Here is a 19,875-nt window from a genome sequence, read left to right as displayed (position 1 = left end):
GCGTAAGTGGGTGAGTGAGTGAGTGGGTGGGTGGGTGCGTAAGTGGGTGAGTGAGTGGGTGGTTGAGTTAGTGAGTGCGTGAGTGGGTGGGTGGGTGCGTAAGTGGAGTGAGTGAGTGAGTGAGTGAGTGGGTGGGTGCGTAAGTGAGTGAGTGAGTGAGTGGCTGCGTAAGTGAGTGAGTGAGTGAGTGAGTGAGTGAGTGAGTGAGTGAGTGAGTGAGTTAATGAGTGAGTGAGTGGGTCGGTGGGTGGGTGGGTGTGAGTAAATGAGTGAGTGGCTGGGTGGGTGAGTGAGTGGGTGGGTGAGTGGGTAGGTGCGTAAGTGGATAGGTGAGTGAGTGGATGGGTGAGTGAGTGAGTGGGTGGGTGTGTAAGTGGGTGAGTGAGTGAGTGGGTGTGTGAGTGAGTAAGTGGGTGGGTGGGTGGGTGAGTGAGTGAGTGAGTGAGTGAGTGGGTGGGTGGGTGGGTGGGTGAGTGAGTGAGTGAGTGAGTGAGTGAGTGGGTGGGTGTGTAAGTGAGTGAGTGAGTGAGTGAGTGAGTGGGTGAGTGAGTGAGTGAGTGAGTGGGTGGGTGAGTAAGTGAGTGAGTGAGTGAGTGAGTGAGTGAGTGAGTGAGTGAGTGAGTGAGTGGGTGGGTGCGTGAGTGAGTGAGTGAGTGGGTGGGTGAGTGGGTGAGTGGGTGGGTGGGTGAGTAAGTGAGTGAGTGAGTGAGTGAGTGAGTTCTTCTGGAGCGTGTCCTGGATGTTTTTTTTTTTTTTTTTACGTCAAGCACCTGGATCTCTGTAACAGTGTCAAAAACGATGACCTTTATTTCATAAAAATGTAAGTTAGGTTTAAGTTTCGCAGTGTTCTGATGTAAGATTTAATTAACGCACACCTACGAGTTTCTAATTCTGGGGTCAAAGAAACACAGAGTTTCATTCTAATTTAGATAATTAATTTAGATGACTTTAGGTTTTTGGTTTATCTCTTTTTTTATATGAAAGCGCTCTTCATACTGATTACATTTTCACTATGAAATTAAAGGACTTGCTACGATGCAGCTGGAAGCAATGATGACTTTTTTTGTGGACGATGAAAATATTGAATATAATATAAAAGTTTGATCTCATGACGTCCTTGAGACGTGGTTACTGAGAACTTCATATTTCAGGGAGGTGTATTAGTCTGTATCAGCTCTCTCCGTTACACACAGTCGGCCACATCAATAACAAAAGAGCGGAATTCATTCTTTAGTCCGCCATTTATCTTCTTCTCCTCCTCGACCCTCTAACACCAAGACGTATTAAAATAAGCAGCCTATTGATATTAATATTAGATGAGATCAGTGGACAGAAATGTATGCAGCGCCGGAAAGTATTAATCGCCGTCATCTTAATACTTTAACTCCGTCTCTGCAGGATATTAAAATGCACTGTGCACTAATGAACAAATAACAACGAGGCTATAGGATAAAAATGTCAGAGTAAACACACCACTGTGACTGTGTAGCATGATAAAGTTTATATATCCTGTTCTTACATAAGAAGAGCTTTGGGACTGGAGTCGCTAAGGGAGATTTGCACTCAGGGCTTGAGCAGATTGTTGAACAGTTAAGTACTTCAACATAATAACACAATAGACTTTAATTTTAAACCATAACAAATTCATCATTTAATTTCATTTGCTTGCAGGCTCATAGTGCACACTTGTATGGTGCAAGTCAAGAAGCTTTCATTGTCTTTTTAACCATATATAGCTGATGAGCTCCATCACACGACCCAGAGCCCCATCACACGACCCAGAGCCCCATCACACGACCCAGAGCCCCATCACACGACCCAGAGCCCCATCACAAGACCCAGAGCTCCATCACACGACCTACAGCTCCATCACACGACCCAGAGCTCCATCACACGACCCAGAGCTCCATCACACAGCCCAGAGCTCCATCACACAGCCCAGAGCTCCATCACACAGCCCAGAGCCCCATCACACAGCCCAGAGCCCCATCACACAGCCCAGAGCCCCATCACACGACCCAGAGCCCCATCACACGACCCAGAGCCCCATCACACGACCCAGAGCTCCATCACACGACCCAGAGCTCCATCACACAGCCCAGAGCTCCATCACACAGCCCAGAGCTCCATCACACAGCCCAGAGCCCCATCACACAGCCCAGAGCCCCATCACACGACCCAGAGCCCCATCACACGACCCAGAGCCCCATCACACGACCCAGAGCCCCATCACACGACCCAGAGCTCCATCACACGACCCAGAGCCCCATCACACGACCCAGAGCTCCATCACACGACCCAGAGCTCCATCACACGACCCAGAGCTCCATCACACGACCAAGAGCTCCATCACACGACCAAGAGCTCCATCACACGACCAAGAGCTCCATCACACAGAGTTAAGAACGCAGTAAGTGTCCTCGCCACATAAAGAGCATTGTGTGCAACCGAGTGCAAACAGTGCAAGACAAAAGACAATGCAAACAAATCAACACAAGGCAGTGTAAGACAGATACACAAAATACACGAAATAGAGCCAACTAGTAAACCTACTGTATAATATATTACATGAATAATTATGTAGAGCAATTTTTTATGGTACTATGATGGTATGATCCGTTTCACCCAGATGAGTTTGGGTTCCCATTAGCATCGAGTTACTCAAGGTTCCTTCCTCATATTTTCTCAAACAATATTTCCTCACCAAATTCTCTTCTGGCTCGCATAATTTAGCAAAACAATTTACACTAGTGCAGTGTATAAACTATACACTATATATGTATGTGGCAGAGGGTGCGTGGACGAGCACCAGTTCGAGAGTGGAAGATTCCAGTATATATTTTATTTTCATATCGCTATCGCTATTTTTTTATAAGATAAAAAATCATAAGTTGAACCATCATAACTCGGGGACTACATGTATTTTATTTAAACACATTTCTAACTATTAAATTCTGGACTTTAAATTTTAGAAGAATATTTGAAATCTAACAGAATCCTGGGCAGAGTTTAACTTCATCCATAAATCTGCTTATTGGCCTGACAGAACAGAATTAAGTCATTGTTCATGCCTTTTTTTAGATGAAAATTAAGCGCAATGTGGGAGGGGTTTAATCAACTCTTACTCCGCCCCCTGGGCATCCGTGGTGGTTCACTTAGTAGGTTGTGCATTTCTGAGTCGATGCCATTACGACTGTGTTATAACTCCGTCCTGCTAGCATCGCCACGGGGATCGATTTGAGGAGATCGATTTAAGAAGCGTGATCAGCCTGGACCATGTCCAAACGGGCTTTTCTCAGATGGATAACAGACTCCAGCACCTGCCCTGCAGTTAACCAGTCAACACTTAATTGATAACCAGCATTTAAAGGAGCTGGTCTAACCTTGTGGTGGTGAAGGGTGGAGGGGGCAGATGCTGTGCTGTCCGGGAGAAAGGGAGAGAGTAAACGCTGGAGTAAGCGTTTACTGCATGCCATCAGTCAGGGATGGGGGGAGATAGATGGGGAAAAGAAGGGAAGAAGAGGATGCGCGGTCATAAAGAGAGAGAGAGAGAGAGAGAGAGGGGACTATGGAGTGACGGAGATAGAGAGGAGTGGTAGGCAGAGATAGAGGCAACAATGAAAAACTAGACAACAGCAGTGACAAATGACAAAAGAGTCACTTGAGGCTGGATTAAGGACAGTGAACACGGGATGATAAAGGACTGGGAGAGGAGATAAAAAAAGAATGAAAAGCAGAAAACCTCCTCTTCAAAAAACATTTTTGTTATCATTTGATAAACAACTGATTTAACTAAAAAGAAAACGAAGATAATCCTACATCTGTCCTGGTGCTGTCTGTCAGTTTGTTACCTGACTGTGTTCACCTGTTCAGTGTTACACCTCGAGGAGTTTTATCTATACACTCAATATTTCACTGTGTATTTTATAAAGGGTTTGTGCTTTTGTACCACCAAGTTTAAGCTTATGTCCTCTGTAACGTTGTACTTCTGCTTTTCACTCATTTCTTTGGTTTAGTTCTCTTTCTTTCTTTATGATTATGGATAATTAATGAAGTCTGCTTTCTGACTTTTCTTCTGGATTCAGATTAAATTTCTTGTGTATAAAGTACACAAACCATGTAGTTGAGTTAGAGATCAATTCTGGAAAATATGACTTCAGTAAAAGTGTCCCTTTAAAGTTTCCCTTAAGTAAAAGTACAAAAGTATTTGCCTTCAAATTTATTTTTAAGTATCCAAAGTAGTGATTTATTATAACTCTAATGTTCCCTATTATACTTTTTATCACAAGACTCTTCACTTAATCACCTCAGTTTCTGTGTAAAGACTTGAATGTGACTCTCAGCACACTGATCTATCAATAGAATGATATTAATGACTCAAACACTGATAGATTAAAATGATCATGAGCCCAAAACCTTTAAAAAATAGTTTAAATGAGGTCACGTGTGTTGTGAGTTCGAGTCTGGAGTTTCTTCACCATTTATTCCTCTCTAAATGTTCTGCTTGATGTTGATAAAAAGGAACGACTGATTACACAAAATGTAGTTGAGTAAAAAGTGAGAGGTAACTGAAATCCAACACCAGTGCAGATTATCTGCAAAAACGTATTTGTGTAGGAGTTTGTGTAACATCAAAACATACATAAAAAACCAGTGATGAAATAAGGAACATTATACAAGTGAAATACAAGCTGAGTTACAAACTGGACGGCTTTAATTCTGAAGCTCTTCTCTAAAGCCGGCTGGAACTAAAGCTGGGATTAGGCAGACATCTAAAACAAAACCATTACAGTACTAACGTGAAAAGTTCATTGAATTATATATAAAGTTCCAATCTTGCGGTGTCAAACTGCAGTTAATGGCGAATCATCGTGTCGTCTCTCTCTGTGCTGACGTCCTTAAACACGTTAATTATCTACTGTGTATCAGTTCTGAGGACAGATAGGCTGTGTTCTCGCCCCATGCAGAGATCTCTTGAATATTTAATATTACACACTCAAGAAACAAAAAAGAATCCCTGTGATATCAGCACTCGAACGTCGTCCTCTAGCTGAAATTCATTTTTTATTATTTTTGGCCTCGAAAAAAGAAACTGATCAATTATCACACATACAGGACGAGTTCTATAAGACACAATCGGTGTGTTTTATATTCATTTATTTCATGGTTTTGCTGCCAACTAAATGCTGATTGCTCAGAAGGTTGCCATGTGGTGCAAATTTAGTTTCTCTAAATAGGCCAGAAATTTAGCTTATGGCGTAGGATTCAGTAATTACAAGCTTCTGACTTGTAAAAGCTGACGGTTGCAAGAAAAAACTTTGAGGCTATTAAACAAGTGTGCATGAAAACCTGCAAATTATTGCTCATTATTTTCTTCTACTTATCTAGAAAATGTAGCTCTTTACACTTGGTACAATCTTTAGGGGGTTCCTTAAGAATTCACTAAATAAATAAAGGATTCTTTTGGAAACATTTCTGACAGAAAACACTGACAGGTACGGTTCTATGGTGGTAGAATCATTAAAGGTTCCCCAAGGAGGACAACTGAAGAACCATTTCTAGAAGGTTTAGACTAGCTTTACTAGGGGTGCATTTTCAGTAGTCAGGTAAAGTTAAGGTTTTTTCCATGAAACATTCCAGACTTCCAGACCGATTGCAACCAATTTTTCATCGTTCTGGTTCTAGGAGAACAAAAGAATCACCAAGTGAGGCTAGAACACTCAGAAGCAGATGTTTGAAATGTGTAAACTCTCCCTGACTTAGCCATGGCAGAACCCAGTGGAGCTCAATATCTCGTTTCCTCAGCAAGTTTAAAATGTTCCTTACCTCCGAGCCGAAAGCAATCTACCAGCTAAATCACGCAGCATCAGCAGAGTCTTTCTGCGTCCCACTGACCGGAGCCTGGAGACCGGGACAAATCAGTGATGGGTATGAAAGCAAAGTGAGGCAGGTACAGAACATCTGGTTGTAGAGAAGCTGAATCAGTTGGTGGTAATGAGACAAAGGAACAGACAATTTATTTTTGCTGACAACATTGGATTTTTCTCCTCCCTGAAGAAATATTTCTAATATATTGCATGCACTGTGTTTTATATAATCCAAGAGGCACTGGCTGAATAGAAAAGAACCACATGCTGAGAACCCCATTAAATTTGCAGTTTAAAGTCACCAGGCTTCTAATGCAAGGCACAGAATCAGACTTGAATACCAAATATCCTTTACCAAAAATTGAGCAAAATGATTCAGTCACTCAAAACTGAGCAGTACGTGTTTAGAAATCTGGCTGAAAAACTAGATGCTCATGTGAATTGTTGATAACTGCGTATTTTTGTTTGTTTAAGGTTTCCTCCAGAGGAACAACAAAAGAACTCATATATAGAAAGGAAAGCGTTATAATTCTCACATTGAATGCACCTCTGGTGATTTTTCATGCAAGCTTTCCATTATCGCATCCATTCTCTCCATGTACATGGGATCAGTTTGTTTTGCGGTTCTTCATGTTCTTCAATCGCTAAAAAAAAGCGTAGCTGGCAGACGTGCGAGACAAAAATCTCATTGATCTGACGCCATGTTTGAAGATGGTTGTGGATATTGCGGTGGCGGGAAATCTCGTAAAATCTCTCAGTCTAGAGACGAGTGTGGGACTGGTCACATGATAACCTCTATAATACCCCCAAACGGTGATAAATCTTTCACAGATACAACACATCCCTCAGGGACCCTCTACCCTTCGGATCAAGGGCACGTCTGAAACCGCAGAGGCGCCGGGATACATCGACTCGAAGGGCACGAGTTTGTCATCTGTCATTTGTCATGTCCTGAGTGAAAAATGTGCTCTCCATGGAGCTAAAATTGAAATAAGCTTTTGATGTTTTTAGCTTTTATGTAAAAAAAAAAAAATAAAGGTAAAATGCACTTTTTAAATTCAACAAGCTAAATAGAGGAGAATTCCAGATGTAGTGTAGATAGTGTCAACTCTGTTTGAAAGGAACCGTGAGTGGTGTGTGGGGAAAACACCCTGAGAACGCATGAAGAAGAACAAGTCCAACCAGAACCCATCAGGATTATAAATCATCAGACAAACGTTACTAAGTGTATTAGATGCTGAATGAGTCCTGGGATGAGCACAGGACAGTGTTTATAACTAAAAGGTACAGATCTACAGAATCTGGGTGATATTACAGAAAGGTAACCATTTACACGCAGCTCCACTAGTCCACACTTTATGGCCTTCACTCACGGCTCACGGTGACCTTCCTGTCGCCATTTCCTAATTTCCCTGCGGCATGTCGAGAGTGCCAAAAGAGCCACTCCATCCATCACACCTCACATGCTGGGGCGGAAAATAGATCCCGCCATGAGCCCTATGGATATGCGTCAACTAATTTATTTATCTTTCTGAAAGAACGCAGTCTGTGCCAGGATCCGTAAAGTCACCCGCATCGTTTCCATTCGCCATACGCTCCACATCAGGACAGCCAACTTTACACATCGCTCACGTCATTAATTCTGATTTATAATGTGTCACAACAGGTCTTTTTTTTTCTTTCGGATTGAGGTGCTTTCAAGAAAAATCTACATGCATCTACAAGTCATAAAAGACCTAATCAACCTAATAACATCCTTAGAACTTTCACCATCATTCAATCTGTATGACTTGTAAATTGCAAACCATGTGAGAATATAACCGCATTACCAAGACAGCAACCTCTTTTTATTACTAACATCAGGGAAATCAACAAAATGCTGCATTTTTTAGGTACAAAACAGTCAATGTTTGATCTTAAACGAAAATTTGTAAAGAATATTGTGACATCTGTTCTATGTTTATACTGCATAAAACACTAAATGTTACTTTAAATTAGTCCCCAAACTACGGCCCCCACATTTGGAACGGCCCTCTTAACAATGCCAGACACAGATTTAGAAAATATAATTTTAAATATATATTTTACTCGTATCATATCTGTATTTATTAATAAAGGTTAGCTATTAAAAATAAATTTCCCTTAGTTATTAATAGAGGTCAAGGCAACAATCACTGAAACTATCGGCTATCGGCAAAAACCCATACAGATAGTTTTTCCGGCTTACGGTCTGCCGTAATTACGAGAGCGGCCTCTAGAGGTGAATCACTGACACCACTTACTGTTTGTACTGTTTGTACATAGAGAGCGCTATAATATATTCATTATCTATTCATTATATTATTATATTTATAATTGAATATATTCATATTTATTTAATTTATCACATGTTCATGATTCAGTACTGTTTATTGTTTTTTTTGTAATAAAAGTTTACTATTTTCCATTTTACTATTGGTTGATTAATCGGTTATTGGCAAGTACGATCCCACCGCTATCGCTAAAATCCACCTTCGGTTCATCTCTAGTTATTAACGTAGCCTAATTATTTCTTGGATTCACCCACTAACCATATACATATGCGTAAGTATATAAATGTTTCGATTTCAATAGCATTAAATATGAAAAGATGTCATTATGGTAGTTTTAATAGCTGTTTTCATGAACAATATATCTTTTGAAAAGTGACGTTCATGCGTCTGTACGGTGCAGCAAACAATAATAAACTAATCCAGCATTAGGAGACAAAATAAACGCATTTAAAATCAGAAAATCTCCACAATAAAACTCCGACCCGTGTGATTTTTCTGTTACCGACCCTCATTAAAGAAAGCAAAAAATGATGTGGCCCTCACAGAAGAGAGTTTGGGGATTCACGAATAAAAAAAAAATTTACATTCTAAAATAACATTTCTAATTAAAACCAGAGAAATTTTAATAGATACAAATGTATGTAAAATGAAATATAAAAAATATACTGGAATGTATGGAGAAACTCCAGCCTCCAGTACAGAAATGTGTGAGCTACACAGAGAAACTTGCACCTTTAGTGGGAAAAAAGGCTAATGTGACAAATTCACAGCACATTTACGGCTTTCGAAAGTGAGAGCACGTATCTAAATGGACGGCATCCAGTATACAGTGTGACTGCACGCCTTTATCGGGATTTACTTCTTTTCTTGCGACACCACATATGGCTCGACGTTGACAGTTTTCTCAGCTGTATAATTAGCCTAGCTTCCTCAACGTAAACCTGTTCGGTTATTGCCTTTGTCACTGGCCGTCCTGCAGAACCGTGGTGTAATTTCTCTCCGCGACTGTTTCATTTTACAGCGAGAGCGACTGCGAGCGCGTGATGTGTATTCGCAATAAAAGGGAATGAAAGTGCCTCCCCGGTAAATCTGGGATGGTCTGGGTTCAGAGAAGAGTAAATAAGCCGTTTATTGCTTTGCTGCTCGTGATCATGCGTGGCACGGAGCAGCAGAGTCATCTGTGATTTTGAGAAAACTGAGCCAGGGTGAGAGAAAATGAAGCTGAGGTAGAGGGGATCATCCCCCATGTATCACTGTTTATCTAATAATAATAGAGGCAGAGGAAAAGAAGTGACATGTAATAAGTAGTGAGAAATAGGGCGAAGGCGTATACCGAACCAAGATGAATCCGCAAAAAATAGCAGAGTCGCTCCTCATGCACACTTTATTAAGCTGCGGTTATATATCCGGACATTCTCTCGTATCGAAGCAAGCACTTTCGCCGCTCCAGTTTCCCTGCTGACATTTCTCCGGTTCTCCATTCTCCCCAAATGTGATATTTAATTCAGCTGAAGTGCTGAGTGTGAAGTAAGTCAGCGATGGCTGTAGGCCAACATGGCCACCGTTTGAGCAGGGCTTGATTGGACGTTTTTCTTCACAGGAAGGATCAGGAACACTCAGACAGATGGTGTGAGAGAGGAGCTGTCTCTCCCGAGACCTGGAGAATTAAAGTCACGCTGGTGAAACTTCTGCCAAAGACTCAGCGACACACAACTAAAAGAGCAGGTGGGCTTTTTGGATTATCATGTTCTTATCAAGCAGGTAAATATTCTTAGATGATGACATTAACATTCAAATTAGCATTACATGGGCTAATGAATATTTCTCTTCACTGCAGGTTTCATGAGACCGAATCCAGTCCAAGCACAGAGCCAGAAAAAAAACAAAAGAGGTGTGGCTTATGTCCTTGTTAGTCTAAGAGGAGGCGTGATTTATGTGCATGGTATTAGTAAATGACTGTTACTCTGTACCTGTTAATAAAGCAAGCATAAGCTGTGGCCTTATACATGTTCCATAATCAAGTCATGGCTTCTGTAGTTGTCGGTCACAGTAAAGGGGCGTGGCCTCTACACGCCAGCTGTAGGTACTGTATGGCAAAGGTGGCATGGATTTTCTGCCTCTCAGCCCCAGTAAATTGGCATTTCCTCTTTCCTGTCAGTCAGAGTAAATGAGGTGTGGCATCTGTGACTAACAGCCCGAATAAAGGAGGCGTGGCCCTAGTAAAGGGGGCGTGGTCTGTCAATTTATATAGCACATTTTTCAGTCTTATTGAAAGACGCATGTCCTCCTAGTTTATTTCTATAAACATATGAATCATGTATTAATAATTGGATTATATGATTAATGTCTGATCACAGGTACATTTTAACCTCATTTTAACAAGATAGTGTTTAGCAGTGAAAAATGTTCCTGGCTGTGTGAGTTTTTTTATTAGGCTTCTTTATTTATTTCAAAACAAAGTCATTAGTGAGATCAGAATATTTTGGCCCTTGACTCCTAACAGTGCTGCATAACATCCTCTGTGTGTGTGTGTGTGTGTGTGTGTGTGTGTGTGTGTGTGTGTGTGTGTGTGTGTGTGTGTGTGTGTGTGTGATTTGAACAGAATTGTGTGATTTCTATTTTATTAAAACATGGCTGCTTTATTTAAATTGACATTACATAGAATTTCTCTTAAAATAACTCCTACATTAGTTGGTGCATTAATCATATATAAACATAATTGTATTATACATTACTAGTTAATATAGAACTTTTTGTATTTATTTATAAATATATATTATATATATATATATTGTTTCTATAAATATTTATATCTTTAAATCTAGATCTTCTGCTAAGCTGCTCAGTGACCACACTGAAATATTTTGTAAAGTCTGCCATGTGAAATGTAAAATGTAGACGTACGGATTTTAATTTGTACTTTGTACCCTGGGGAAAGATGAAGGACAAACAAATTCGCCTTTGAAGCTTTTTTCCCTCTTGAACAGCTCCTCATTCTTTTTCCTCAGGTCTCTTAATGAATTGGTTTTACCCTGTTTGCTAGCAAATTACACTGCCCTCCCCTTCTAATTTTCCAATTTGCTATGTCATTTATCTGTAATTTGGGATCGCACTGGGCCATATTACTCTTACAAACAGGGTGATAGACTTTATCCAGGCTCAATGGAAAAGAGAAGAAGCTGGTCAGAACAGAAGCAATCGCTAACCTTGGGAGACTCGAGGTTTTTGTAAGCGACTGAGAGTTTGTTTCACTGATTATTTTCTCAAAGCTAAGTTCGAGTCAGGATGATACAGTGCACTGTGTTATAGTTAACATCTGCATAAATGTGTGATATTGTGAGTGTTTTTCCTCCTATATTAGTCTTTAGCTCAAATTGTAGCAAATAAAGATGGAAAAAACAGATGGAAGTTACATCCTGGTTAATCCAAATCTTTTACAACAAAATTCTTTACAGCTTTCAGACAAATTTAGATTAGATTTAGATTAGATTTAGATTCATTTCTATCTATTTTTAAAAAGATCAGATCAGATTTTTTTTTTTTACATTTTGTGTCCATCTATTTTCTACGTGGATTTAGAACAAGGTTTGGCTCATGATCTTGTTGAAAGCTTTGTCTGTGGCCTAATTGTAACCTCTTGGCAGAGGCAACGAGGATTTGGGATGAAGTACCTTGGCATGATTTACCCCTGGTGGATAGCCATACAGCATTACAGATCTAAGTGCTTTTTTTCTGCACACAAAAAAAAAGGCCACGTTTTTTGCCAAATGTGAATTAGCTTTTGAAAAAACTACACCATATTGTTTACAGGCAACAAAAGGATTTCTGATGACGAAGCTTAAATAAAAATCTTTGGGGTTTATTTTTGGGAAGGGTGCCAATAATTGTGAAGGTCATTGGAAAGGAAAATTCTTCTTTTTTTTTAGGTTTTTGCATCTCATTGAGTTTATGCACAGTCCTAAGTGTGCATAAACACTCCACAGATGAGCTGCTTGTGGCCTTGTTGCTGGCAGTTAAAAGGACGACGACATCCCAGCAGCAGATGTTGATACGGCCGTCACTGCAGGTTCCCCCGGCACAGAGGGTCAGTCCATCAAAAGACCATTAAAGCTCAGGACCAGTTGGCGGAACAGGACGTGTCCAGACTGGCACAATGTCACTGGGGGTCGATTGTGCTGTTCTGTGGACGTCCATCAGCCATGGCTTGTTAGTGATTATGGTTTTAAAAGGATTTGACATTAGCGCTTAGCAAAGAAAAAAAAAAAATAGAAAATGAACATGTTTCAGTAAAGCACTGAATAATGAAAACATGGCTGGATTACAGTAGATGCCTAATCCAAATTTTATAACCCAATTGCAATAGTCTAATAGTTAGAAATTCCCCAGTGTCAGATACACATACGTGCCTCTTTGTTTTTTTTCAAGCTTTGGCACTTCCAGTCAAATCGCCAGCCATTATCAACTTACTTTAATCATATACATGAAAAGATCTTGCAGATTGGATAAATGTTGCTTGTTACTGGATCAGAGGGTTTTGTAATAATTTATAAAATCATATTATTTTATGTTTTTAGCTAACCACAGACCACAGACAACAGACATTAAGTCAGAAACGTCCCGTTTTTATACACTTTTGTCAGATTTTTCGGTGGTGGTGAGACAGAAAACCGTCCACCCCATAAACACGTTGCTTGTATCGTTTGTTTTAGCTTCGACTTGTGGTGCTTTGATAGTTAACTTTGATGGCATGAGCAACAAGAATGTTTGACAGATTATTATTCTTTTTTTTATAAATGTTATCCAGGGATCTTATTTGTCTATCTTGTTGCAATTATAACTTTTTTCCTCACAAAGCAGAAATGTTTCTGGAACCTTCTGAGGTTATGATACCAGCAAACTGGTATTTAAAAATACAAATCATAACCTACTCACAGTCGATCATCTTTGCTGGAAATCCTACACCTCTGATTTATAACTGGATCTCCTAAAAAATATGGCTCTGGACACGACAGGGAGCACTACACAGGTGCACCAAATTGTCCGAGGATGATCCTCCACCAAAGCCGGTGAGATGGAGGCAAAAATGGAGTCTGTGAATAAATCGATTAGGCGGACTGGTCTGACGGATGGGCTTCCAAGAGAAATGGGACACACTGGAGAATTCATTTGGCTGGCAAGAGAGACATACCAGGGTTATTCATCTCCCCGCAAATTTGGCAATTTCCCAGAGCCCATGGCTTAATTAGGCGTCTCGTGCCTCTGGAGCTTTGGAGTGATGATGCATGCCACAGATGCAGAGCACTGATGTGGGAGACGCAGTTGTTGATAATGAGAAATGAACTTTGTGGGTGTGGGAAAAAAGCGAGGCTGCTGCAGAGGAAGACTCTATTTACACTCGATGCTAACATGCAAATGATTTGGTGTTCAGATAGCGTGCTAAACACTCCCATTCAGGATTATAGCTCATAGTTTTCACAATGACAAAACCTGTCTTCATGAATGAATGAAAATATTTTTCAGTGAAAAAGAAAATTTGTGCACATTTTTGAGAAAAGAAAAAAAAAAAAAAAAGACACAATAGCTATATTTAATTACAAAATGATTTACTATCGGTACACTGGAGCCTGCAGTCACACACACGCCGGCCCTTTGGGCAGATTTATAATACAGTACATGTAGTGAGGTTTGGGTTTTATTCTCTTTTGTTTTTATTTGAATGCACGTTTATGAACGTTTGAACATAAGAGAATGTTTGAATTTTTATTAGTCATGAGAATTTGCACAAGCATTAGCCCCGCCCCTTATTCTAACCAATCATGCATTATTCGTTGTGCAAATTGTAAAGAACGTTATTTAAAAACTAATATTTTTGCAATAATTTAATACTTTACAGTTTTTAAGATCAGATTTAATATTTCAGAACCTTGAGCAAGACGGATCGGTTTCTCTGTGAGCCAAGCTGTGAGCAGAACCCCCCCGTTCCTGCTCAAGTTCCTGTGACTGATGGTGACATAAGTGCAGAGTGGATGGCAGAGTCCTCCAACACCAGAGTTAGGTGTCTGATCGAGTGTCTGAGAGAAGGATTTATGAGTCGAGGTCACTGTTTAACCGCTAAATGTCCTCTATTCCTCTACACACACAGGACATCCATAACTCACCTGTCTCACGCTTTACTGTTGATAGAAGCTTATTGAAAATGAAGCCATGTGAAGAACAGAAGACTTTTTTAGCAGGAGAATAACCGTTTTGATGGTGGAGGCTTGTGTTCAGGATGGTGCTGCATTCTGCTAACGAGAAAAAGCCCAAAAACCTGACTGAGCACAACATCTGCTCTGCTCTTAAATGAGCCCTGAAGCTCCACATTTCTCTTAGAACATTGATGTGTGTGTGGAGAATTTACATTAAATGGAACATTGAGTATTTCTAAAGAACCTTTTTGCATGTAGGAGCTTGTGGTCTGGGCATCAGGTGCATCTCGTTAACTGATCTGATTGAACTCCACTGAGATCTGATTGGAGGCCTACGAACAGGAGGAAATTAAGTATAAGTTCTGGTTTTATGCCAACAATGAAGAGCAACTTGCTCTCTAAACATTACATACATTAGTGTCTAGTTAAAAAATACACAACTGAATAAAGAGACAGACACTCTGATTTTTCTTTTAGAGTTTGTTTAGATCGAAAAACCAAGCAGTCGATAAATGTGTCGTCACACTGCCCTCTACTGGGAACAAAGTGTAAGTGATGAAAAAGGTGAACACGGGGAGTAAAAAAAACCTCCAAATAAAAAATAATAATAAAACTGGCCTAAATGGATGGTTTTTATACTGGATATTATTTTAAACAAAAATATGAATTAATCCAGTTTAGATCTAACAGCACTTATTATACAGTTCATATGATGTATAAAATCTAGAGGTTTAAGTCATTTGTAGTTTTTTAGACATAGTAAACAAACAAATCAATTTTTGGGATAAATATATGGTTATTTGGAAACTCAGTATTAATACTTTTAAGAAGCTAAACTTCTGTTTACTAAAACAGAAAAATACTATTTCATTGTTTATATTGTTTATCATCGTTAATTAAACAAATCGACAAGTTTAAAGGGATAAGAATGTAATAAATTAAATTATTTTGTACTATTTTTTAAATACATTATTATTCACCTTAAATCCATGTGTACATAAAAAATTCAAATGACGATCCATTTTCATGTGTATTTATTGACAGTAAGTCACACTGAAGTTCAGGAGGACACACACTGGGTCTCATTCGACATGAAGAATAAACACAATCAGAAACAAACCTGTGCAATGAAATTAATGATTTAATGAAAAAAGAATCTGTCACTTGTTCAGTTCATCATTAGTGTTGTCACGATTAAATTCAGTACATGGTGCGGTGATAACATTAAATTACACAAAATGATGGACAATTAAAGCCCAAGTGTTAGAGTTTAATCAGTGATTATGAGGTGAAAATTATACGCATCAGATTTACATTCTTCATGATTAATGATATGATGATCATGTGTGACATTGGTGTGATTCGACCAAATTGCACGATACCCGAGATTAGCATATGAGCTAAATCTATATTCACACACACACACACACACACACACACACACACACACACACACACACACACACACACACACACACACACACACACACACACACACGGAATGTACAGGATAGCGTTCACGTTCTGCCCCCTGCAGGCCATGTCAACTCACTGCACCGTCAGCATCAACACTGTCAGTGCACCGGACTCATTCCAGATCACACACACTCAGAGGAACAAACTGTAACGTACATAGATATTGGATGGTCCTTTTATCAGCGCCCCCTGTAGGCCGGGTCTCATCACTGCACCGTGATTGCAGCTTGCTCACTGAGGAACTCCTCCAGCACATGGATGATGCTGCAGGCTTCAGGAAGGCCGCTGTGTTCGGCTCGAGCGTTCTGCAGAAGAACATCTCCGTTTCCGCAGCTCTGCAGAAAGAGGCAGCAGCGGAACAGAGCGTAGTGGCTCATTTCTGCCTGGCGGATAAAACGCTTCAGGTTGTTCATGTCCTGGATGGCCTGTATTTTTTAAAACACATACACACACAAGCACATGACAACTCATCTGTATTAACAGCTGTGGTGGCATTTAGATCTGCAAAAGTCACATGGCAATCATCATGGAGATCATTTATTTTTAATGCACCTTTCATCGTATATTTTCGATCACCAGTCTCTGTAACGGTCCTTCACTTTTTAATAACATCCTCCAGGAACATTTAATATAACTAATAAAACATTATAACTTCCCTCGTGGTGATAGTGTGGGGAATTATACAATTACATATATATTATTAATATACTATATGGCTTTTTATGGTATGTCAGAGGATGAATGCGCTCATTACACACTGAATTACTGATATTTAAACTAAATCAAATATATAAATAAATGTAAAATCTGTACATCCTGCAGATAAATTCAGGACGACGGAAAATTTATTTGCACAAGTTTGCGATTTTTGAAGTTAATTGATGTACTGAAGAGAGAAAAATTGTTTGTTTTTATAAAATCAATTGTAAAAAAAAAAATAATAATAATAATCCCCAACACACACCTTGAGTTTGAAGTTGTCCAGGATCTGTCGCAGGAGGAACGGGTTAAAACGCTCGGCTGCGTTCACAAACGCCGGGATCCACTCGTCACAGAACCGGTTGGTCACTGAAAATAAAAACATGCATAAGCCATATGTGCAAAGGATCATCACACGAGTATGTTTTAACTTGTGAAATGCTGTAGCGTTTTTTACACACGCACACACACACACACACACAATACTGCCAATAAAATATAAATAGGACATTATCACATTATGAGCGGTGAAGTGAACAACACTGATTATCATCATGGCACCTGTTGGTAGGTGGATATATTTTTAGGCAGCAAATTGAACATTTTGTTCTCAAAGTTGACGTGTTAGAAGCAAGAAAAATGTGTGAGCGTAAGGATTTGAGTGAGAAGTCGATGGATCAGGACTGTTTTTGGCAGCAAAAGGGGGGATCAACACAATATTAGGCAGGTGGTCATAATGTTTACAAAGCGGTTAATGTTAACAAACGCCACTAGTGGTGTGAACGTGCAATTACATGTAAACTCATGCTGCGACAATATGACCGATTGTTTACATTTTTTGTGTCAAGTTTTAATTACTTATTTAAAATATTTTTAAATGTACTTTATTATTGAGGGTACTATTATGTTCACATTGTGCTCTTTGAGCATTTTGCCTCCTGAGAGTTACTTCAACAGAACAGACTTAAACTACTGGGTAGTCAAATACAAAACATCCTTATGACAGAAATAAAAGGTTTAGAAATGAATGAAAGAGCAGGTTAAATCAAAGGAACTATTTAGTAGCTAGTTTCATTGAAGAGGCAGAATTTCCACTTCGAGATGATTGTAAAGAAAAAAATTGAGTAAATTAAAGTAAATAAGATGTTAAACAACAAATTAAATCATCCATGACAATCCCAAAAGGCCAAATGTTTTTTATCAAAATGAAATTCAGATTTGTATCCCACATCGATTCTTTATAGACCATATTACTGCGTTTCTGATTTGTAACACTGACCCGTGTTAGTGAACGTCGCCTCTCCGCTGGAGCAGTCGATCAGCAGGTCCGAGTGCGAGGTCTCAGAAACGGCTTTACACAGCGTCGTCGTGTTCGGGTCCTCCTGCACCAAACCCTGAAGACTCGCCGCTTTAATAAACCTGAGAAAAAATATAAACCGCAATACATCACACTCGACAATGGATCTAATGTCTGTACAAATATTAAACACACTCACATGCATCCTGCAGCCCGGAGTTACAAAGAATCGGGGAAAGTTCATTTCTCATTATTTTTAACTAGAAAATCTATCATTTGTTCCAGGTTTATCCGTGTTACTATTACATTTAGTGTTCCCTGCTGTAGTCTGTACACCTGTGTGGATACTTTCAGATCTACCACCATTGGCAAGTTTGCTACGGACACTGTTGTGGTGGCCGTGATCTCCAGCAACGACGAGGAGGACACACACAGATCCTCACATGGTCCTGCCACATCAACACCGTGATGAAGAACAGTTTAAGAACAGAACCAGTGGTGCTAAACCAAGGCCAGGAATATACCAGGACCTTCGCTATCTAAACAATGGACTCTCTTCTCTAGTTGCAATCAGGGAAACACTTCTAAAGGCCAAAATAGAGAAAATGAGGAGAAGCTTCTTCCAGCAGGCAGTTCTGACCCTCAACCAGGAGAACACCCAAGACTACAGCCTGGACTCTCATTCACAACACCCACTACCTCATCCTGCTTTTTTCAGCTCAGGGGTTCTGGTGAATTCAGTACAGATCAGCGTACCTCACCACGTCTGTCTTGGTCCTCTCATCTGCTCCGGTCACCTCCACGTGAGTGTGACTTAAAGCCTGCAGAAACGAAAGATGTTCACATCAGAGCCAGGAAACAGTGTAGATTTAAAAGGTACAGATGGTTTTACTTGTCAGTCTCAATGAAAGAGGTGTGGGACCTCAACCTTTTATCTTCCCTTAGTTCATATCTTTCATTTCTACACCTCAATTAGTCATTTCTACATGTACAGTCGGGGTTTTTCCTTCTTTTTCTTCTGGCTGCTCCTGCTGGGGGACACCACAGTGGATCATCTGTCTCCATCTACTCTGTACTCTACATCTACCCCTTTTAAACCAACCACCCACATGTCTTCCCTCACCACATTTATTAACCTCCTCCTTTTCTCCTGAATAGTGCCTCCATCCTCAGCATTCTCCTACTGATATACCCCATGTGTAAACCTATTGGCGTACAGCATGAAGCAGGAAGGCGATGTTGGCCTGCACCAGCTGCACCACACGGTGGATGTGCATGACGGACTCCTCGTACCAGCGGCTCAGATACGGCCGGATCTCAGACTCCAGATTCTGCATCTAACACAAAGAGAAACAATAAACAGTCAAAAAACACGGACATGCTGCAGAAGCACTTTATAAAAGGCAGAGGTGTATCTTACTTCTGGTGTCAGGCTGCTCTGGAGACCCTGCACGTATTTATCCAGCTCGATTCTGAACGTTTGGTCGTTAAAGAAACTTTGTCATGCATGAAATTATCATAAAGAAGGCATCAATAGACACAGCGTGTATGTGGATTAAGGATATAAGTTGAGGCCTTTCTCAGAGCCTCCGAGAAGACAAACCACCCAGCCGTTACCGTCTGCCTCGGGCTGTTCCGGAGATTTCTCCTGCTCCAGGAAGCAGCAGTAACAACCCACTGCCTGCTCAGGAAGACTGAGGAACAAACAGGATCACAGAGACTTTCCACACTTCAGCAACTCCTTCACAATCTGGTTTATTTTAACAGCTTTAGTATTCCGCTGACTCGGTATATCTGGTTGCTCAATCAGGAAATAATCATGTAACTGTAAATATGAATGGTAAATGCACTGTAAAGTATAATCCATTTTTGTCAGTCCATGTCTTTAAATAATGTTTAAAAACATGTTTAAATAATGTTCAATATCAGATCAATTGTTATTATTGTTAAAACTCTGTGTAGGTCTCACAGAAGGGGTGTGGCCTCGGTGTAGGCCATAGTAAAGTGGGTGTGGCATCTGTGTAGATCTTAGTAAA

At 40.0% G+C, this 19,875-nt stretch overlaps 1 protein-coding gene and 2 long non-coding RNA genes across 8 annotated transcripts in view; 1 reads left to right on the top strand and 2 right to left on the bottom strand.

The window, feature by feature from the left end:
* Positions 1-14,967, bottom strand: part of LOC310740131 — a 91,991-nt gene extending 77,024 nt beyond the window's left edge. Inside the window, exon 1 of the long non-coding RNA XR_014537582.1 lies at positions 14,338-14,967. This is a non-coding gene — a long non-coding RNA (uncharacterized lncRNA). The remainder of the gene's footprint in view (positions 1-14,337) is intronic.
* Positions 9,747-14,832, top strand: LOC310740118. 2 transcript variants are annotated; one of them, XR_014537568.1, is made up of 4 exons: positions 9,747-9,904; positions 10,017-10,081; positions 12,168-12,385; positions 14,100-14,832. It is a non-coding gene; the product is annotated as an uncharacterized lncRNA (long non-coding RNA). The 2 variants fall into 2 exon arrangements; XR_014537569.1 differs by having other exon boundaries at positions 9,752-9,904; positions 12,168-12,263.
* A 417-nt stretch (positions 14,968-15,384) lies between the features above and the next one.
* The window catches only part of cUnh17orf75 (chromosome Un C17orf75 homolog), a 6,967-nt gene continuing 2,476 nt past the window's right edge, over positions 15,385-19,875 (bottom strand). For 2 of the 5 annotated variants that reach the window (XM_083566559.1, XM_083566560.1), the window contains 7 exons: positions 19,405-19,533; positions 19,260-19,317; positions 19,057-19,176; positions 18,596-18,660; positions 17,822-17,961; positions 16,808-16,911; positions 15,385-16,268 (listed from right to left, as the gene is read on the bottom strand). In XM_083566559.1, coding sequence (XP_083422685.1) covers positions 16,050-16,268; positions 16,808-16,911; positions 17,822-17,961; positions 18,596-18,660; positions 19,057-19,176; positions 19,260-19,317; positions 19,405-19,533 — 835 coding nt within the window. In that variant the 3' untranslated portion in view covers positions 15,385-16,049. The remainder of the gene's footprint in view (positions 16,269-16,807; positions 16,912-17,821; positions 17,962-18,595; positions 18,661-19,056; positions 19,177-19,259; positions 19,318-19,404; positions 19,534-19,875) is intronic. The other 3 variants (XR_014537564.1, XR_014537565.1, XR_014537566.1) reach the window with 3 other exon arrangements.

This window comes from Silurus aristotelis, assembly GCF_946808225.1.
Source record: "Silurus aristotelis genome assembly, chromosome: 17".
In the NCBI taxonomy this organism is placed as follows: domain Eukaryota; kingdom Metazoa; phylum Chordata; class Actinopteri; order Siluriformes; family Siluridae; genus Silurus; species Silurus aristotelis.
This window is presented reverse-complemented; position numbering and strand designations above follow the sequence as displayed.